The sequence below is a fragment of the Elephantulus edwardii genome, unplaced genomic scaffold (assembly GCF_000299155.1).
Source record: "Elephantulus edwardii isolate Elephantulus edwardi_28Jun2011 unplaced genomic scaffold, EleEdw1.0 scaffold00030, whole genome shotgun sequence".
In the NCBI taxonomy this organism is placed as follows: Eukaryota; Metazoa; Chordata; class Mammalia; order Macroscelidea; family Macroscelididae; genus Elephantulus; species Elephantulus edwardii.
The window spans coordinates 19717742-19734255 of record NW_006399780.1 but is presented as its reverse complement, the minus strand read 5'-3'; the positions used below and the strand labels follow the sequence as shown (position 1 = coordinate 19734255).

Below are 16514 nucleotides of genomic sequence, written 5' to 3'. Positions count from 1 at the left end.
CTCAGTGACTGTAAAAGTGGGCTCAAGTGTATCAAATAGGATTCAGAATAGGGCATAGGTTCACTATGGGTTGTACTCGATTTGACAGCACATAACAATGGTAGAAGGTCCATAGTCACATCTTTTGTCACATTACTGGTTTGAGAAGTTAGGATATGGACATTCTATTTTGGAGCCACCATTCTCCCCACCACATTATCATTCCCTAGTTCCTATTCAGAGAAGTGGTGGCCCAGGGATCTTAACAGGTGATAATAGTTGTTCAAAATTAAAACATGAAGGCAGATTTTTCTGCCACAAAGAAGGTAGGGTATTTGAAGAGTAGAAAATTTTCACCCTTATTCTTACTCCTCTTAGTGACTGATCTATCATGCTTGGTTGCTAGGAAAGGACCTTAGAAAACATGAAGTTAGGATGCTTAGTTGAAATGACTGTTTTGAGATAAAGTTTTGCAACACATTCTTTTTTCCTTCTATGGCTAAAAGGAGCCAAATAGAATTCAGCTATTTCTGATTGTAATCTACATTTCTTAGGATAAAACAAGTTCATATCTGAGCCAACAGGAATAATTATGTCGGAATAAAGTGCCCTGTGCTAAGAGGTCAGCTAACAAACTGGAAAATCTATCTTAAGTTTTGTTTTCATGGCAAATCCTTGAACTCTGTGTGCTTTATTTCTCATCCTTAAATCAGTACCTCACAGGGAGCTGTGGAGGGTAATATACTACTAATTTGTTCGGCATTTCACAACAATAAATTATATCTAAGGATCTGATAAAATGTAGACAGCCCTTATTTATATGAATAGTTGGAGACAGGCATAGATAAAATTTACAGATAACTTGGGAAATTTATAATTGAAGTTATTTTTAAGTTATTCTGTTACTAAGTATTTTCTCTTCTGTTGGCTACATAGTTTCCAATGTTTGTTTTTTTCCATACTAGGATTATGAAATATGTAGACGAGCTAGTTAACACTAAAGTATATAACAAACCTAAATGTTTATACAAAACTAATAGTATAGCTTCAGAATATAAAGGGAAATCTGAACTGAAAGGGAAGTAGTTGTTATGTGTCATTGAGTTGGAACCAGCGCATAGTGGGCTTTCAGAGGCAGTTAATCGCATGGGAGGAGATTGCCCATCTTTCTACTGTGAAGTGACTGACAAATTCAGATCGCATGCCTTAGTGTTGACAGCACAATTCCTTACCACTTGGCTACCAGAGCTCCCTGAAAGGAGACGTAAACATTTTAATTATGTAGAAATTTCAGCACCTGTCCTCTCAAGGGCAGCAGAATGCACATTCTTTTCAAAGGAACATCTTAACTAAGAATCTTGACCATAAAACAAGTCTCAAAAGGATTTGATCACGTGAAGTAGGTTTTCCTTCCACTTGCTTCACTGCTGTCAAGTTGATGTTTACTCTGGGGGATCTTAAGGATATGTCTTTACCTAAGAAAACTGCCTCATCTCCCACTGAGTGGCTGATTTGAACTGCTAACCTTTCAGTGAGCCCAAAACTTAACTACACCACCAGAGCTCCTCTTTTTCTACCACAATAGAATTAGAAGTAATTTTTATTAAAGACACATGAAGCTAAACAGCACAATTCTAAGTAACCCATGAATCAAAAAAGAAATTAGAAAATAACTTTGAATGGAATGAAAATGAGAACATGGCATAACAAAATTTGTGTGATAACAGCTAAAGCAATGATTAGAGGGAATTTTATACAGTAAAAGCTTCAGTTAAAAGTAGAAAGGTCTAATGTCAGTGATCTGTGTATCTGCCTTAAGCTCCTTGAGAAAGTAAACTAAAAAGTATGCAGTATACATAATAAATAAAGATAAAAGTGATAATTAAAAATATAAAACAATAAAAATCATTGAAGCAAATTTGGCTAGAAAAAGGAGACGCAAATTTGACAGCATTAGGAACGAGAGGTTATGTAATTACTGATCCTACAGAGAGTAAAAAGGTAATAAGAAAATGCTATAAATTTAGTGGCTTAGATGAAATAAACTGTTACTCTGAAATGCATAAACTTTTAACATGTTCTTGTTTGCTGTAAAGTCAGAACTGACTCATGGCTGAACCTGTAGTGGGTTTCCAGAGACAGTTAATCACATATGAAGAGATTGTCCATCTTTTTCTTGTAGAGCAGCTCATGGATTTGAACTGCTTATCTTTGGGATTGCAGTGCAGTTAACATTAGGCCACCAGAGCTCCTTAACCTAGTATAGCTCGCCTTAAAAATGCTTTTAGGAGCCCTTGTATATCTATTCAGGAGGGAGCTCTGTAGTGATTGAATGCTTGACTGCCAAATGAAGGTTTAGCAGTTGGAACCCACACTCCACAGGAGAGAGATGTGGCAGTCTGTTTCCACATGATTTAGAGCCTTGGAAACTCTGGGGCGATTTTACTCTGTTGTACATAGTCATTGATATGAAGCCCACTCAGTAGCACATGACACTACAAGAGACAGAATTGACCCCATAGCACCTATTAAAGAGATGGAGTTTGTCATTAAAAACTTTCTCAGAAAACTATAGACCTTAGATGGCTTTAGTGGGCTGTTAAGGAAATCTAGATATTTTAGGTATTAATAATTTTCAGACGTAGGGAATTAAGTAGAGCAAATAACCAACACCGAGGTAAAGGGAATTGTCCAGTTAAATCTTTTAGTAATTTAGTTAAGGAATAACATCTCATTCCTTAACAAGATTTCTACATTGTAGCCTTTTAAAATAACTATGGGAGAAGGTACTAACCACTGTTGACTTAACCAGCAAAAAACTTTAAAAAATCTCTTGAAGATTGAATATTTAAAAACTTGAAGACTAGACTAAGGCTCACATCACCCACACTTGATACTTAATAGATCCTCAATACATTTTCTGTAACCAATCAGATAATTTTAAAGAAAGTTCAGGGTTACTATATTAACCATACTTAAGAGTTAGTGTTAGATTCTCGCAAGCTGAGTACAACTCATACCAACACTATGAACAACAGATCTGAAACTTGTCCTATCCTGTGCCAACCTTACAGTCTCTGACCATTGCTGCAGTCGTGCCAGTGTACTTTTACAAGCTGATGTCCATCTCTAAAGAACAGCCTTAGGGGAGCTCTGGTGGCCTAGTGGCAAGGAGCTGCAACTACAATCCCAGAGGCACACGGTTCGAATCCACCAGATCCTCTGCCGGGAAAAGGAGGGACAATCTCCTCCTGTACCAGTCAGATCTGATTTGATGGTACACTCACACAAAAATAATAATAATAAAAAAGAACAGCCTTTCCTAGTAACGTATGCAAAATAAGGGAGCAGCTTTATCATCTTTCCTCCATGGAGCACTCTGGCTGCACCTTCTCTAAGACAGTCCATGGGAAAGTCAGTACTCTTCTCCAGTAACCAGTTCAAAGGCATTGATTTCTTCTGTCATCCTTATTCATTGTCCAGCTTTCAGATGGATAGCACATAACTGAAAAAGCCATAGACTGAATCAGGTGCACCTTAGTCCTCAAATTCTTACTTGGCCTAAATAACAAGTCAAAACGCTCAGGTGGTCTGAAATTGGCTGGCTAGTCCCTTTAGCCATTTATCTGGCGGTGGCCTTTCTTTGCATTTAACTATCATATCTAAAGTATAGCGTACACTTTTATGATATTGTGGCATAGTAACTCACACTTAAATGTCAATAGAGACACTTGCAAAGACCAGCAGGGTTCAATAACTTCTGGGATGAGTTTGTTTCTCCTGTCATCACCCATTATGTATTTTTTTTACTGCTTTTAAATTGCCAGTGAGAGAAATTGGTCTGGATCATAATAGATGGCCAAGAAGCTGCCAAAGATCCCTTTATGTGGCACTGGGAAAAGTTCAATACTGGTTGGCTTTATCTAATTGTAGGCTGTGACTTTTATATAACTCATGTTGTAAATACACCAAGGTGATGGCAAAGCAAAAAATTACGCCGTGTATTGAAAGAACATTCTCTTTAATCCCTGAAGTTCTCACAGTCCCAATTTATACTTATTCTAATGATATAAAAACTTTTTTTTTCTGGACTTCTCCACTCACCATTTTATTTATTTATTTATTTTTAAAAATGTTTTTCGTTAGCATGATTAACCAGATTTTGGTGTATTGGTTTAAATTCCAGGTTTGTTTTTTTGGGGGGTGGTGTTTAAATTCCAGTATTTTCTTAATAGAGGTATTTTTTAGAGATTTTAGTTTATGCAAATTTTTATTTAAATCTGCTGGCCTAGTGGATAATGGATTGCACTGCCAACCCAAAGCCAGGCAGTTTACATCTGTCAGCTGCTTCTTGAGAGAAAGATGGACAATCTCTTTTTTATTATTAATTTCAATAAAATTTACAGAAGAAAAAGATGGGCAGTCTCTTGTGATTTACAGCCTCTAAGAACCTGTTGGAGGGTCAGCTTTGAATTGGTTCTGACTCACTGGCATCTAACAAAAATAACTTTCTATTTTCTACATGTCTTTGTTAAACTAAGACTATGAAAAGACCCAAGCTATAATAGAAACTCATTATTGTAAAAGAGAATTTACTGGCATGGCCTTTGTAACTCAACTGTTATGTCCAAAATCTATGCAACCTAAGGTAAACACTGAGTCTTTATTTTATGACTGAAAAAGGAAAATGTTTTAGGACCATAATTTTATTTGATAATGCACACCTTTAATCTTCCATAGTTATGAGCATTCCCTGTCAAGATTGTATCATATATGAGTCTAATCTTCATGGTAATCTGCTCATGCTTAATCTAAAACCCACTGCTGATGTCAAGTCCATCTCAATTCACAATTAACTCTGTAGGACAGAGAAAAATTGCACTAGAGTTTTCGAGGGTGTTACAGGAGTAGACGCTTCACCTTTCTTTCAGAGCAGTTGGTTTAAACCAACATCCCTTTGGTTGGCAGCCTAGAGATTTAATGGCTGTGCCACCAGTTACTACTCCCAGTAATCTATTCCCAACCTTGCTGTTACCTGCTTTTCTTATTTTGTGTTTGTTTTGTTTTTGCATTTTATTATCCGTTTTTCTTATAAGGTATTTATGATGAAGAGAGTGCTGACCTAGTGCCCAAGTTGCATTGCCAACCCAAAGGCAGGCAGTTTGAATTCACTAGCTACTCCAAGGGAGAAAGATGGACAGTCTACTTGCAAATTATTTACAGCCTTTGAAAACCGACTGGAAGGTCAGCTGTGGGTTAGTTTTGAATGAGCAACATACAACAACATTTATGATTACATATCCAGGTTCTTTGTGAGAAGAGAGGAGTGGGTGTGAGATAACACCCCTGTGAGAGTTTAGGACCTTGAGATGAGTTCTACATTGTTTTAAGGAGAATGGTTAGAAAGCACCATTTGGAAGGCTTCTTCATAGGTACCAAGTTCTGCTTTCTTGTATATTTTGCGCAGTGGGTATCCGTCCTCTTGCCTACTGATAAGTGTAGGCATGCTCTGACTACATTTAAAGACAGACACTTGAGAGAAGATCCCTCTTAGCTTTTAATAAACGAAATCACGTATAAAACGTTTTTTTTAAGACATGTCTTAAGACTATGATATGAAATGTAAAGAATGTATGTATGACTGTTGTACTGTTTTTTCCCCAGAATGATTTTGAATTTCTGAAAAAATTTATATTTCTGAAAAATAAGTCCTATCATTTATTCTAATGTATTATTTTTTAAATTATTATAAAAATGTGGGGGGGGTAAATGAAATTTACAAGACACTCTTTACCTTCTTTTGTAATGTATGTTTTAGTCTAAAAGTATAAAGACACTTTACTCTATGGCTCATTAGACTATGGATTATGGGTAATCAATAAACAGGATACTTTGCATCAGAATATTAATTCTGTGACTGATTAAAACAGTGCATTGGCCTGATTATTCTTTTTTTTTTAAAGATCATGAATTAGTTATGTCAGTTGGTCAAAGGGAAAACATTTCCTTTCTCTATGCAGCTTGTTAATGGTAGAGGTGTTAATGACCATAGTTAATCTTTTTCCTCAGCTCTTTCCTAATCCAATCTCTTAAATAGATTTTAAAAAACCTTTTTAACTCTTCTTGAATTGAGTGCTCATGGGCATTTGGTGGAGGTGAAGTGTGATGTTCATCAGCCCTTTTAACAAAACCTGAGACAGTAATCTAAAAAAAGCTGTGCTGCATTCCCAAAGGCACAAAGTTCAAATCCATGAGCAGAGTCTCTGGAGAAGGATGGGCAGTCTCCTCCGTGTGATTTACTGCCTCTGAACGCCTACTGGAGGGTCAATTATGGGTCTGTCACAGCTCCACAACATGTTGTTTTTGTTAATGCCACCTGGCATTACTTTGATTTACTTTTGGAAATCGTAAGTCCACTTAGGGGAAAAAACATCTTTCTGGAGACTATTTTAGTTTAAGACTGTGTTTTTTACATATGTGAAGGCATCAGTGCTTCAGGATCCGTAAAGAGTAAAGAACAGATATGTTGAGTTCATATGTTGTTGTTGTCATGTGCTGTTGAGTCAATTGTGACTCATAGCGACCCTATGAACATCAGCTCTGAACCTTGTCCTATCCTGAGCCAACCTCATTATCTCTGACACACCGGACCCTATTGCTATAGTCACTGTGTCTATCCATCTCATCCAGGGTCTTCCTCTCTTGCACTGACCCTCCATGCTTTCAAGCATGGTGGCCTTCAAGGACTGGGCCCTTCTGGCAACATGCCCAGAGTGTGAAAGATGGAGCTTTGAAATTTTTGTCTCCAAGATGTGGCCTGGTTCCATACTTTCTAAGACAGATCTGTTTGTTCTCTTGGCAGATTGTGGTATGTTCATCCTTATTCATTGTCCAGCTCTCAGATGCATAGCAAGCAGTTGAAAAGACCATGGCCTGGTTCAGGCGCGCACCTTGGTCTCTAGACTGACAATCCCTGCTTTTTAGCACTCTGGGGAGGTCCCTGACAGCAGATATTCTCAGTGCAACTTGTATTTTGATTACCTGACGCCTGTTACCAAGGGTGTTAATTGTCGACCCCAGCAAAATAATTTAACAACTTCAGGATGCTGCCTATTGGCCCAGTGATGAGAATTTTTTCTTTTCTTGATGCTGAGATGCAATCCATATTGAAGACTGAAGTCCTTGATCTTAGCTCGTATAGAACAGATTAAAATGATTCTATAAGTTGGTTTTTCATCAGATTTATTTGCTGTGTAGGACTTCTTAAAGAGTGCTGTGAAAATGTAATCCTTACCTAAGACATTTCTCTTTGCCATGCAACTTAAGAGAAGCAGTGGGAATTGTCTCAAACCTGAGCCTATTCATCAATGGCGTATTTAATTAATCCACATGTAGGGAACTTTGCATATACTTTCTTCTTCACATGAGGCTTCCCCAGATGCCCCCTCCCGCTTTTAGTTCTAACTTACTTCCTGAAGAAGAGAACACCCATAGTAGAGGCAAGGATGATGCAACTTCATCTTCCATGGGCATGATTTTTGGTGGTTTTTTTTTTTTTAAATTTTATTTTATTTCCTTATTTTTTGTGTGTACCGTCAAATCAGATCTGACTGGTACAGGAGGAGATTGTTCCTCCTTCTCCAGCAGAGCATCTGGTGGATTCGAACCGTGTACCTCTGAGATTACAGTTCAACTTCTTGCCACTAGGCCACCAGAGCTCGCCCATGGGCATGTTTTAAGGAGGGAAAAGTAGAGATGGTAAGATGAATTGACACAGGGACTGCAACAGTGAGCTTAAACAAGGCAGAAAACATGAGGACAGGGCAGGGTTCCAGTCTGTTCATTGCCTAGTTGACTAGACAATACATAACAACAAACTGGGCTTTCAGAATTTATACTGGAAGTTTAAAATGACAATTCATTGATGATGCCTTTTGATATTTGGTCTGGCTACTATCTCATTCCCTTTAAAGTGATACAGAGAAAGATTTAGAATTGTGTTACATGTGATGATGAAAATAAAATTTGTCACACCAAAATTTAAACAGTGCCACTAGGACCAGTGGCATTAAAAAATGGCGACTAAAGGTATTGTAGCAGAACCAGAACTGAACAGAGCAGATGCCAAAGACCTGTATGGGTGATTTTCTGGCTCCAGATTGATTTGTTTTCTTACGGTTTTCCTTAGCTTTCTTTAATGCTTTCTTTCTCTCTGTAATTGCTTAGGACTGGGACTGGCAGTTTTTAAACTTTCCTTTTACCCTTACATGTATGGCATTTCCCCCCTTCTCTTTCTACTTCACTTCTCACCCCTTCCCCCTTTTTTAGAAGATTCATCTGTTAAAGGAAGTCTCCTGTCAGCAGGCATGGAATGTGGATTCTAACTGTGCCTGACCACAGAGCTCTGAATATTTTCTCCCCTTCCAAATGTTAACCTATGGGGCATATAAGATGAATTTGCCTTGCATTGTTTATATGAAAGGCTAGAGGAGCCTGCTGTTTTCTCCTGGCCTTATGAATTTTATACACACACACACACACACACACACACACACACACACACGCTGAGAACTGCCATTCTGAAAGATGCTCTAGAAATTTGAGAAGCGGCTTGCCTCTTCCCATGGAGATTTCCACAAGGATAAAGTTTCGCTCAGAGGCTCATCCTCTCTTCCTTCCGTCATGGTATTGGGATTCTACCTTAATCACTCCATCATTCTGCCAGCCATGTCTCATTTCTCATACTGGAACGCTCCCTCCTCCCAAGCTCAGCGTGAACCACTACTCTTGATGCTTTATCTGGTCCAGGCTCTAGCTCTTAAATTGTCCGTCTGGCTTTGTGTTTCATTTGACCCTAATACACTGGGTCGCACTGTCTAAAAGAGAATTATGTCCCCTCCGATGTCTGAGCGCATTTCTCATTTCTTACTGCTGCTCCTGAGCAGATCTGTAACTTCAAGGTTAAGATAAGACACATTCCATCAGAACTATGTCGTCATCCTTGCCAGCTTCTGATCTGTGACTGTCCAGGAGATTTACAAGACAATTGCATGCCATTCTTTACAGAATATTATGGTTGGACTCTGACTCCTGGCATCAGGCCCAATAAGATTTGTCAGCTGTTAACAAAACTCACTTCCAAAAGAGAAAAGGACTTCAGCTCATGTGCCCTTTTGACATTTCTTAAGGGGTGAAGAGGAGAGGGAATTGATCTATTTCCTGATGTAATTTTAGGAAGAGCAGCACTCACTAGAATATTTTTATTTTCTTACTAAATTCTTTTTTTGAAAACTTTCACCAAAATGTTAATGTTATTGTCATTCTTTTCTCTCCTTTATGCCTTCCTCAAAGGCTTTTTTTGAGTTTAAGGAGAGTTAAGTATTTTGCCTTGAGAGAGAACATACCAGCCCTGTTCTGGGAAGGTTTTTTAGTTTCCAATGCCTACAAAGTCTTTAGAACTTCCATGAGACATTCATTTCACATACTTTGGTCATGTTGGGGAAGGGAGGGCAGTTTTGGGGAAAGGACATCAGATTTAGAAAAGTGGAGAGATCTGCAAAAGGAATCTGAGGTGGAGAATGAGGATGGGGTACGGTTTTGTTTGCTTCTACATGTTGTTGCTAGAATTCAGAACTTCAGCATCAGCATCTAACAGCAAGGTTAACAAATGTGTTCTTTTCTTGTTCATTTCTAACATGTTGGAACTGCCAGAGTTCTTTTACCCTATAGCATGTGGTTGTGATATGGCTTAATGGCTAAAGAATTTAAATGGTCACGTTTCCTGGTGCTGTATTATATTCAGCTTGAGCACACATTATAAAAGCTTCTCTTTGGAGGATATGACAATTCTTTGGTTTCAACATAAACTTGCTTTGACTAGAAGGTAGGCAGTAGAGAGATTTGACATGTATTTGTGATTCAGGGTTAGAGCTGAAATTTATTTACATGAAATCACACATAGCAAGTTAATTATTAAGATTGGACTCATTCCTCTGGCATTGTTTTCTTCTAACTAAATAAGTTGTATAAAGAGGCAAAGCAAAACAAAGAGTTTTTTTAATACATAAAAATATATTTTATAAATATTTATTTATATACATATGCAGAGTGAGTTTAGGGGCTTTCAGAAATGTTCTGCCAAGAGAAAGAAAAATTTGTGAACTTAAGTGTCTTAATCTTTATCTCAGTTCTCAAGTATTAAAGGATTATTGCCTTAGAGAGTTGTTTATTGTGTATCAGGTAGGTAGTAATTAAAAATTGCCTTGGTAACATTTCAAAGACAACTCATAAGGAATTTTTACTATGACAGTGATAGTTGTGGTTGAACTGCTCCCATCCCCATTATTATTACTTAGTTTAATTCTTCCTTTCTCCTTACTCCCCCTTAGTTAAAATTTCAGTTGGAAAATAAGTGTTTTAGTAGTGCTTCACATTTCTGGATTATGTTTCTGTATCTAGTAATCTCAAAGAAAGAAAAGTGTATCCTTTTGTTATCACCCCTTTTTTCCTGTGCCCTCCCCCAACAATTTTAATTAACTGTTCCGTGGCAGATGGTAAAAAGGTCTTGTACAAACTCTTTCTGGTGGGCTGGATTAGGGAGTGGTGGTTTGTTCTGATCCTTCTGTAGAAGGACCTAATCTTTCCCTTCCCCCTTCCGGTTGGGCTAAAATCCTGTTATATGATCTTGCTATTGATTAATTCCCCAGTGCTCTTAGAGAAATAAGAACAAGTTTCTTATTTAAACTTAAGAAGCAATTCCTCTAGGCCTTGAATGCCTTGGCCTTGAAGCCAAGAAAGGTACCTTCCAATTTCTCCACCCAGTCTTCACCGAAAGGGAAAAGGAAAGTTAAGCCTTTTAACTTTTCTGTTTGCCTCTCCCCCTCTTTTAGACTAGCACTGCTGCCAGTTGTCATGACAACGGACTGGGACAGCTGCGCAGTGGCGCCCAGGCAGCTGGGTGGGGGCGGGGGAGCTGCCAGCCCGCCAAGCCCCAGACCTGGGAGGGGAGGCCCCTCCTGTTAGCCCAGAGGGAAAGAAAGAACTGGGGCGATCCGGTAGGTAAAGAAGGGAACCCCCATTCATCTTCCACTTTGGGGAATCCTCTTCTGCATGAAGATACAAAAGGAGATTTTCCTCTTCCTTTCCTCAAATTGAAGAACACATATGTAAATCCTTGTTTTTCCTGGTGAGGCCAGAGAGGCCATGGCTACAATGCTTAACTGCATGCATCTAACATGGGGCTGGTTTTAACCCTAGCGCTCTGACCTAGACTCAACTCCCGGAAATTCCAAGGTGAGTGGGGGTGGGGGTGGGGTACTCTCCCTGGTGTATGCCATTTCCTGTCTGGTGCGGTTTGAGACTGTTTTTATTTCAAGTAAAGCAAATCGGATATATTTTCTCAAAGGTTAGAACTCTCATCTAAATTCATGGAGAAATTATTTTAAAACTCCCTATCTTACATTATTCCCTACCACCACTTGTATATAAAGTATTTTAATGAAAATAGTTAAAGGACAGTAATGTGTATATACACACCCACACACAGTTTGGGGGGTAGGTGACCCTATTACTAATAAGTTCTGAACAGAGGATTTTTACCTATATTTGGAGGGGGGAATATTTATGTAAATTGAAGGTAAATTGGTAACTTTTTCTGTCACTTGATTGGAACATAATTCTGAGATTGATGCCTGTTCTTTCTATTTCTAGTAGTGGTGGTCTGATCAGGATGGAAGTATTTTAGGGAATACTAAGACATCCTTAAAGATAACAGCAACATAAAAATGCAGCTCAGCTATGAAAACAGTTCCTGCTACTCTGTAACCCAGACTGTAGGCAACATTTAATAGGGCAGGAAAATTCTTAAAAGATTATTAAGACTTGGGAAAAAAAAATTACTAAGGCTTGAAACTTGTTACACATAAAACACAGATGATTATGGTAACAGTATGTGAATTTCAAAAGGAAATTGGCAGAGAACCCCAGAGTATAAGCAGTTTTCCTTTGTGTTGCCTTTCTTCACTTTTCCTTGGGCCCATCAGGGATACTCTGTGTTTTGAAGCTTCATGTCCATGCTGAGTCTGGGGCCAGACTTTTTCTTCTTCTTTGACCCAAAATCAACTTCATTTGAGAGGAGGAGAGTTACCTGTTTAACTGTTTGGGTTAGTTGAGCCTTAGAAATTCTGTAAAATTAAGTGACAATTTTGAATGTTAGGACTAACATTTTTTTCGTCTTTATCCTCTCTTTACTCCTCTGTGAGTTTACTAGGAGGTTTATTTAGTGTGTTTGAGATGTCAGCCTTGCTTTTGTGAGCTGATGGATGCTTTGAAAGAGACAAGCTCAATTTGTTTAAAGGAAATGTACTGAGTCACTGAAAACATGGTGAAAGATGCCTGAACTATTCTTTTTCATGCTGCCAAACCACTGGTCAAGATTAGCAGGGCAGAGAAAAATTCCCCCCGTGGTTTTTTTGTTTGTTTGTTTGTTTTAATTATTATAAACTTTACTCACTATGAAGGAAAGCTTTAATTCTGTTTTGGTTTTAAAACAGATTTTCCACATTTGCATGGAGTTCTTCTGAATAGTTAAAAAGGTGGCTAGGATTAACTTGTGGTTTTTAGAATCTAAATTTGGAGGAGTTCAATAATTGCAGTATTTTAATAATTTTTACCTTTTTAACTGAAAGGAAAAGTGAGCTTTACCCACTTTTATAATTCTTTAAACTCATCTGTAGAATGCTCTTGGAAAGGCTACAGTGACAACTGTCTGCTCTCTAGAAGAGACCTTTTTTATTCTTCACATGAATTCTAAACATATTTGTCCTTCCCATTTGCAGGAACTTCGTCGTGGCCTTAGTTCTTCAGGTGGAACAGTGTAAGACATGGGAAAGAAAACCAAGCGGACAGCTGACAGTTCTTCTTCAGAGGATGAGGAGGAGTATGTTGTGGAGAAGGTGCTAGACAGGCGTGTGGTTAAGGGGCAAGTGGAATATCTGCTGAAGTGGAAAGGCTTTTCTGAGTAAGTGACCCTTTTAAGAGTTTAGTATTCTGAAAGGGTAAACGTGTTTAGTTATTTCCTAATGAACCACCATTGTCTTTTCCCATCCTCTACCTGTATTCCTAAGAGTCAGAAGACACAGCAGTACACTAAACAAGGCTCCACTTTTGTGGAGCTGGCCTGCTGGTAATTACTTTTGAGAAGCATCACAATGAAGTATTAGGCAAACAGTTTGCTTGGGCTCAGATTCTTGGTCTATGCTTATTGTTATAAGCATATATAAGCACACTGGGTGATATAGGCAAAGTTCTGTTTTTCCCTCCTCTACAAAATGGGATTAAGAAATAGTACTTATTCCATATGATTGTTGAGTGGATAGAAAGAGCCTAACGGTAAACTCTGTAAGTATGAACTATTAATGTTAACTGTTATTTTGGATACAACTAAGCTAAATGTATAAATAAGCAAAGCAAAAGTGTCAGGCCTGTAAGCCTTCTGTGGCTTTTCAGTGTTCAATCTGAAGTATTATTTCCCCCACCCTCCTTGAAACATTGTTAAAGTATGTGGGCTTTCTAAACTTTTAAATACTGGTATCTTGCACTCTCTTTCTGCCTCTGTCTCTGTGTGACAAAACATTTGCCATTTCTGTATTCCTTATGTCTATAGTTCATTGTGTTCATCCTTTTATACAGCCATCACCATTATGTTTCTAGATTTTCATTCCCTATAATAGAAGCTCCACCAGTCTTGGAGGCAAGGATTCTGAGGCTCCGTCTAACATACTTTGGACATGTTGTGAGGAGAGACTGGTCCTTGGAGAAGGACATCATGCTTGGGAGGGTGGAGGGACGATGCAGGAGGGGAAGGCCCTCTATGAGGTGGATTGATTCAGTGACTGGGATAATCGGGGTGTGAGTGTCAGAGACAGTGCGATTGACACAAGACAGAGCAGAATTTAGGGCTGTTGTACATAGGGTCGCTATGAGTCGCAAGTGACTCCACGGCACATAACAACAACATAATAGAAGCTCAGTGTTTCCTCAACAGTGAATCTCCTTCACCTTTTTGCCTCCTGCTCACCCCTGATAACCACTAATAATCTTGGGTTTTTATACACTTGCGTATTGTAAATATTTTGTATCAGGTTAATCAGAAAGTAATTGAGCTTTTGTAACTGCCTTATTTCACTCCATGTGGTGGTAGTTTCAGTACCCATATTGTAGCGTGTATCAGGGCATATTACTCTTTATGCTTATGTAATCATTTCACATATATATACATACACATACATACACATTTTATTTGTTTATCTGTTGGTGAACATTTAAGTTGTTTCCATAACCACTGTGAGTTGTGCTGCAATAATGGTCTGTTGCTAACACTTTAATAACCTGTTCAGAAATAAATATAATTATTCATTTATATATTTTTTTAAGAACTCTGGTTTTAAATCAGTGAGACTTAAAAGTAATACTGAATTATTTACTTGAATATTTGTTATTCCATAGGAATTAGCTTTGTGTTCCAATGCTGAAGTAGATTATTCTCTCCTTTGGAATCAGTAGAACTAGGCACATATTGAAGCGTGAAAAGAATAAAGGTGAATACTTAAGGTTGTATATAATCATAGCTTTTTCTACTCAGTTTTAACAAAGTGAATTTCTTAGAACCCCAGTAAAATTTAAGCTAGAGTAGTATTGTCCCGTAGAAATATAATAGAAGACACATACATAGTTTTAAATTTTAAAGTAAGGCCAAATTAAGTTTTATTTAGACCAATAAATAAATAATATTTCTGCATTATTGCATACCATCAAGTCAGAACTGACCCATAACTGACTTCTGCAGGTTTTCAGAAGCAGTTAATCACACAAGATTGCCCATCCTTCTGAAGAGCATCTGGTGGATTCGAACTGTGTGCCTTGGGATTGCAGCACAGCTTTTTTACCACAAGAGCACCAGAGCTCCCTGTTTCTGAATTAATCAATGTGAAAGTTAGTAATGAGATATTTTACATTTATCTTCTTAGTCTTTAAAAAGGAGCATAGTTGGTGCTGTAGATATTAGGCTGCAAGTTTAACTGGGAGACATTTCAGTTAGTAGCACTGTGTGTATAAAGATCTCTTATCTGGCAGTTCAAATCCACCAGACACACTGCTGGAGAAGGGAGTGATAATCTCGTCCGACTAGAGGTACAGAAGGAAAGGGGGGAGGGGGCAGAGACATCTCTTATTTGAAGCACTTGTTTGCATTTTAGGGAGGACAGTACATCTATGGTGTATTTCTGGTGGGTTTCAAACTGTTCATCTTTAGGTTACCAGCACAACTCCTTATCCCCTAGGCCACCAGAACTCCCTTGAGTTTAATGTTTTGTGTCATCAGTCATCACATCACAACAGATCCATAGCTGACCTTGAGCAGGTCTTCGGAGGCAGTAAATCACATAGGAGGAGTTTGCTCATTCTTTTTTTTTTTTTTTTAGTTTGCTCATTCTTCTCTCAGAACAGCTGGTAGATTTGAACCATGTGCTTTTGGGATTGTAGGCCACCAGAGCTCCATCTAGTTAGGCCAATCCACCAGAGATGCTCTGTTAGAGAAGGAAGGGCAGTCTCCTTCTGTGCCAGTCGGATCCGGCTCAACAGTACACAACAACAATTTAAAAAGAGATTTTTTAAAAAAGTTTAGTTAGGCCAAATTATATCAAGTTTTTTCCTTAATTTGAAAAAATATTTTGAATCCCAGGCACCAGTAGAGGGAGCTCTGCTGACACAGGCTGTAGTGAGTTGCATTGCTAACTCAGTGGTCGCTGCCTATTGGAATTCACCAGCTGCTTTGTGAGAGAGAGATGGGATTCACAGCTCAGGAAAACCTGCTGGAGGTCAGCTGTGAGTTGATTTCAACTCCACAGTAAATTACTTAAACGTAGACTTAAGATCAGAGTATTTGAATTAATTCCTAATTCTATTTCTCAGTTTTTGTTACCATTTGTCCTTATTATGAGATTTTAAAACCTTACTAATAACCATATTACCTTTAAAAATAACTATTTCCAGTTCTTCAATAATTTGCTGGCAGTTTTGTCCACTTAGCATAAATTTTTCAAAATACAACTGTCGAGGTGTTCCGTGGATTATGAGGTTATCCTCTGAGAGTAGTGTAAATTTTGTGTGTGTACATACACACATACATATGGTTGAATCCATGCAATTCTTTCGGGCCACTTATAAAAGAGAACTTAAAAAATAGTCTTTTCAGATACCTTTATTGAGTTTTCTATATTATATATAACTCATCCACTGACTCGTATATTGCAAGTGTAGTCAGTGATGTTTAGTAAACTTTATATAGAGAGTTGTGCAGCCACCACTTGAGCTCATTTGCAATTAATCCTAACTTCTGTCCTCACAGCTCCAGGCAAACCCCACTGTAGGCTTTCTGTTTGTGTAAAAATTTTTCCTTTTTGGAGCTCTGGTGGTCTAGTGGCAAGATGCTGCACTGCAATCCCAGAGGTACGTGGTTTGAATCCAACAGATGCTCT

At 38.2% G+C, this 16514-nt stretch overlaps 1 protein-coding gene across 1 annotated transcript in view; it reads left to right on the top strand.

Moving 5' to 3' along the window:
* Positions 1-11189: 11189 nt before the first annotated feature.
* The window catches only part of CBX5 (chromobox homolog 5), a 12523-nt gene continuing 7198 nt past the window's right edge, over positions 11190-16514 (top strand). The window contains exons 1-2 of the mRNA XM_006883921.1: positions 11190-11271; positions 12816-12997. Of these exons, the coding sequence (XP_006883983.1) occupies positions 12861-12997 (137 nt within the window). The 5' untranslated portion in view covers positions 11190-11271; positions 12816-12860. The remainder of the gene's footprint in view (positions 11272-12815; positions 12998-16514) is intronic.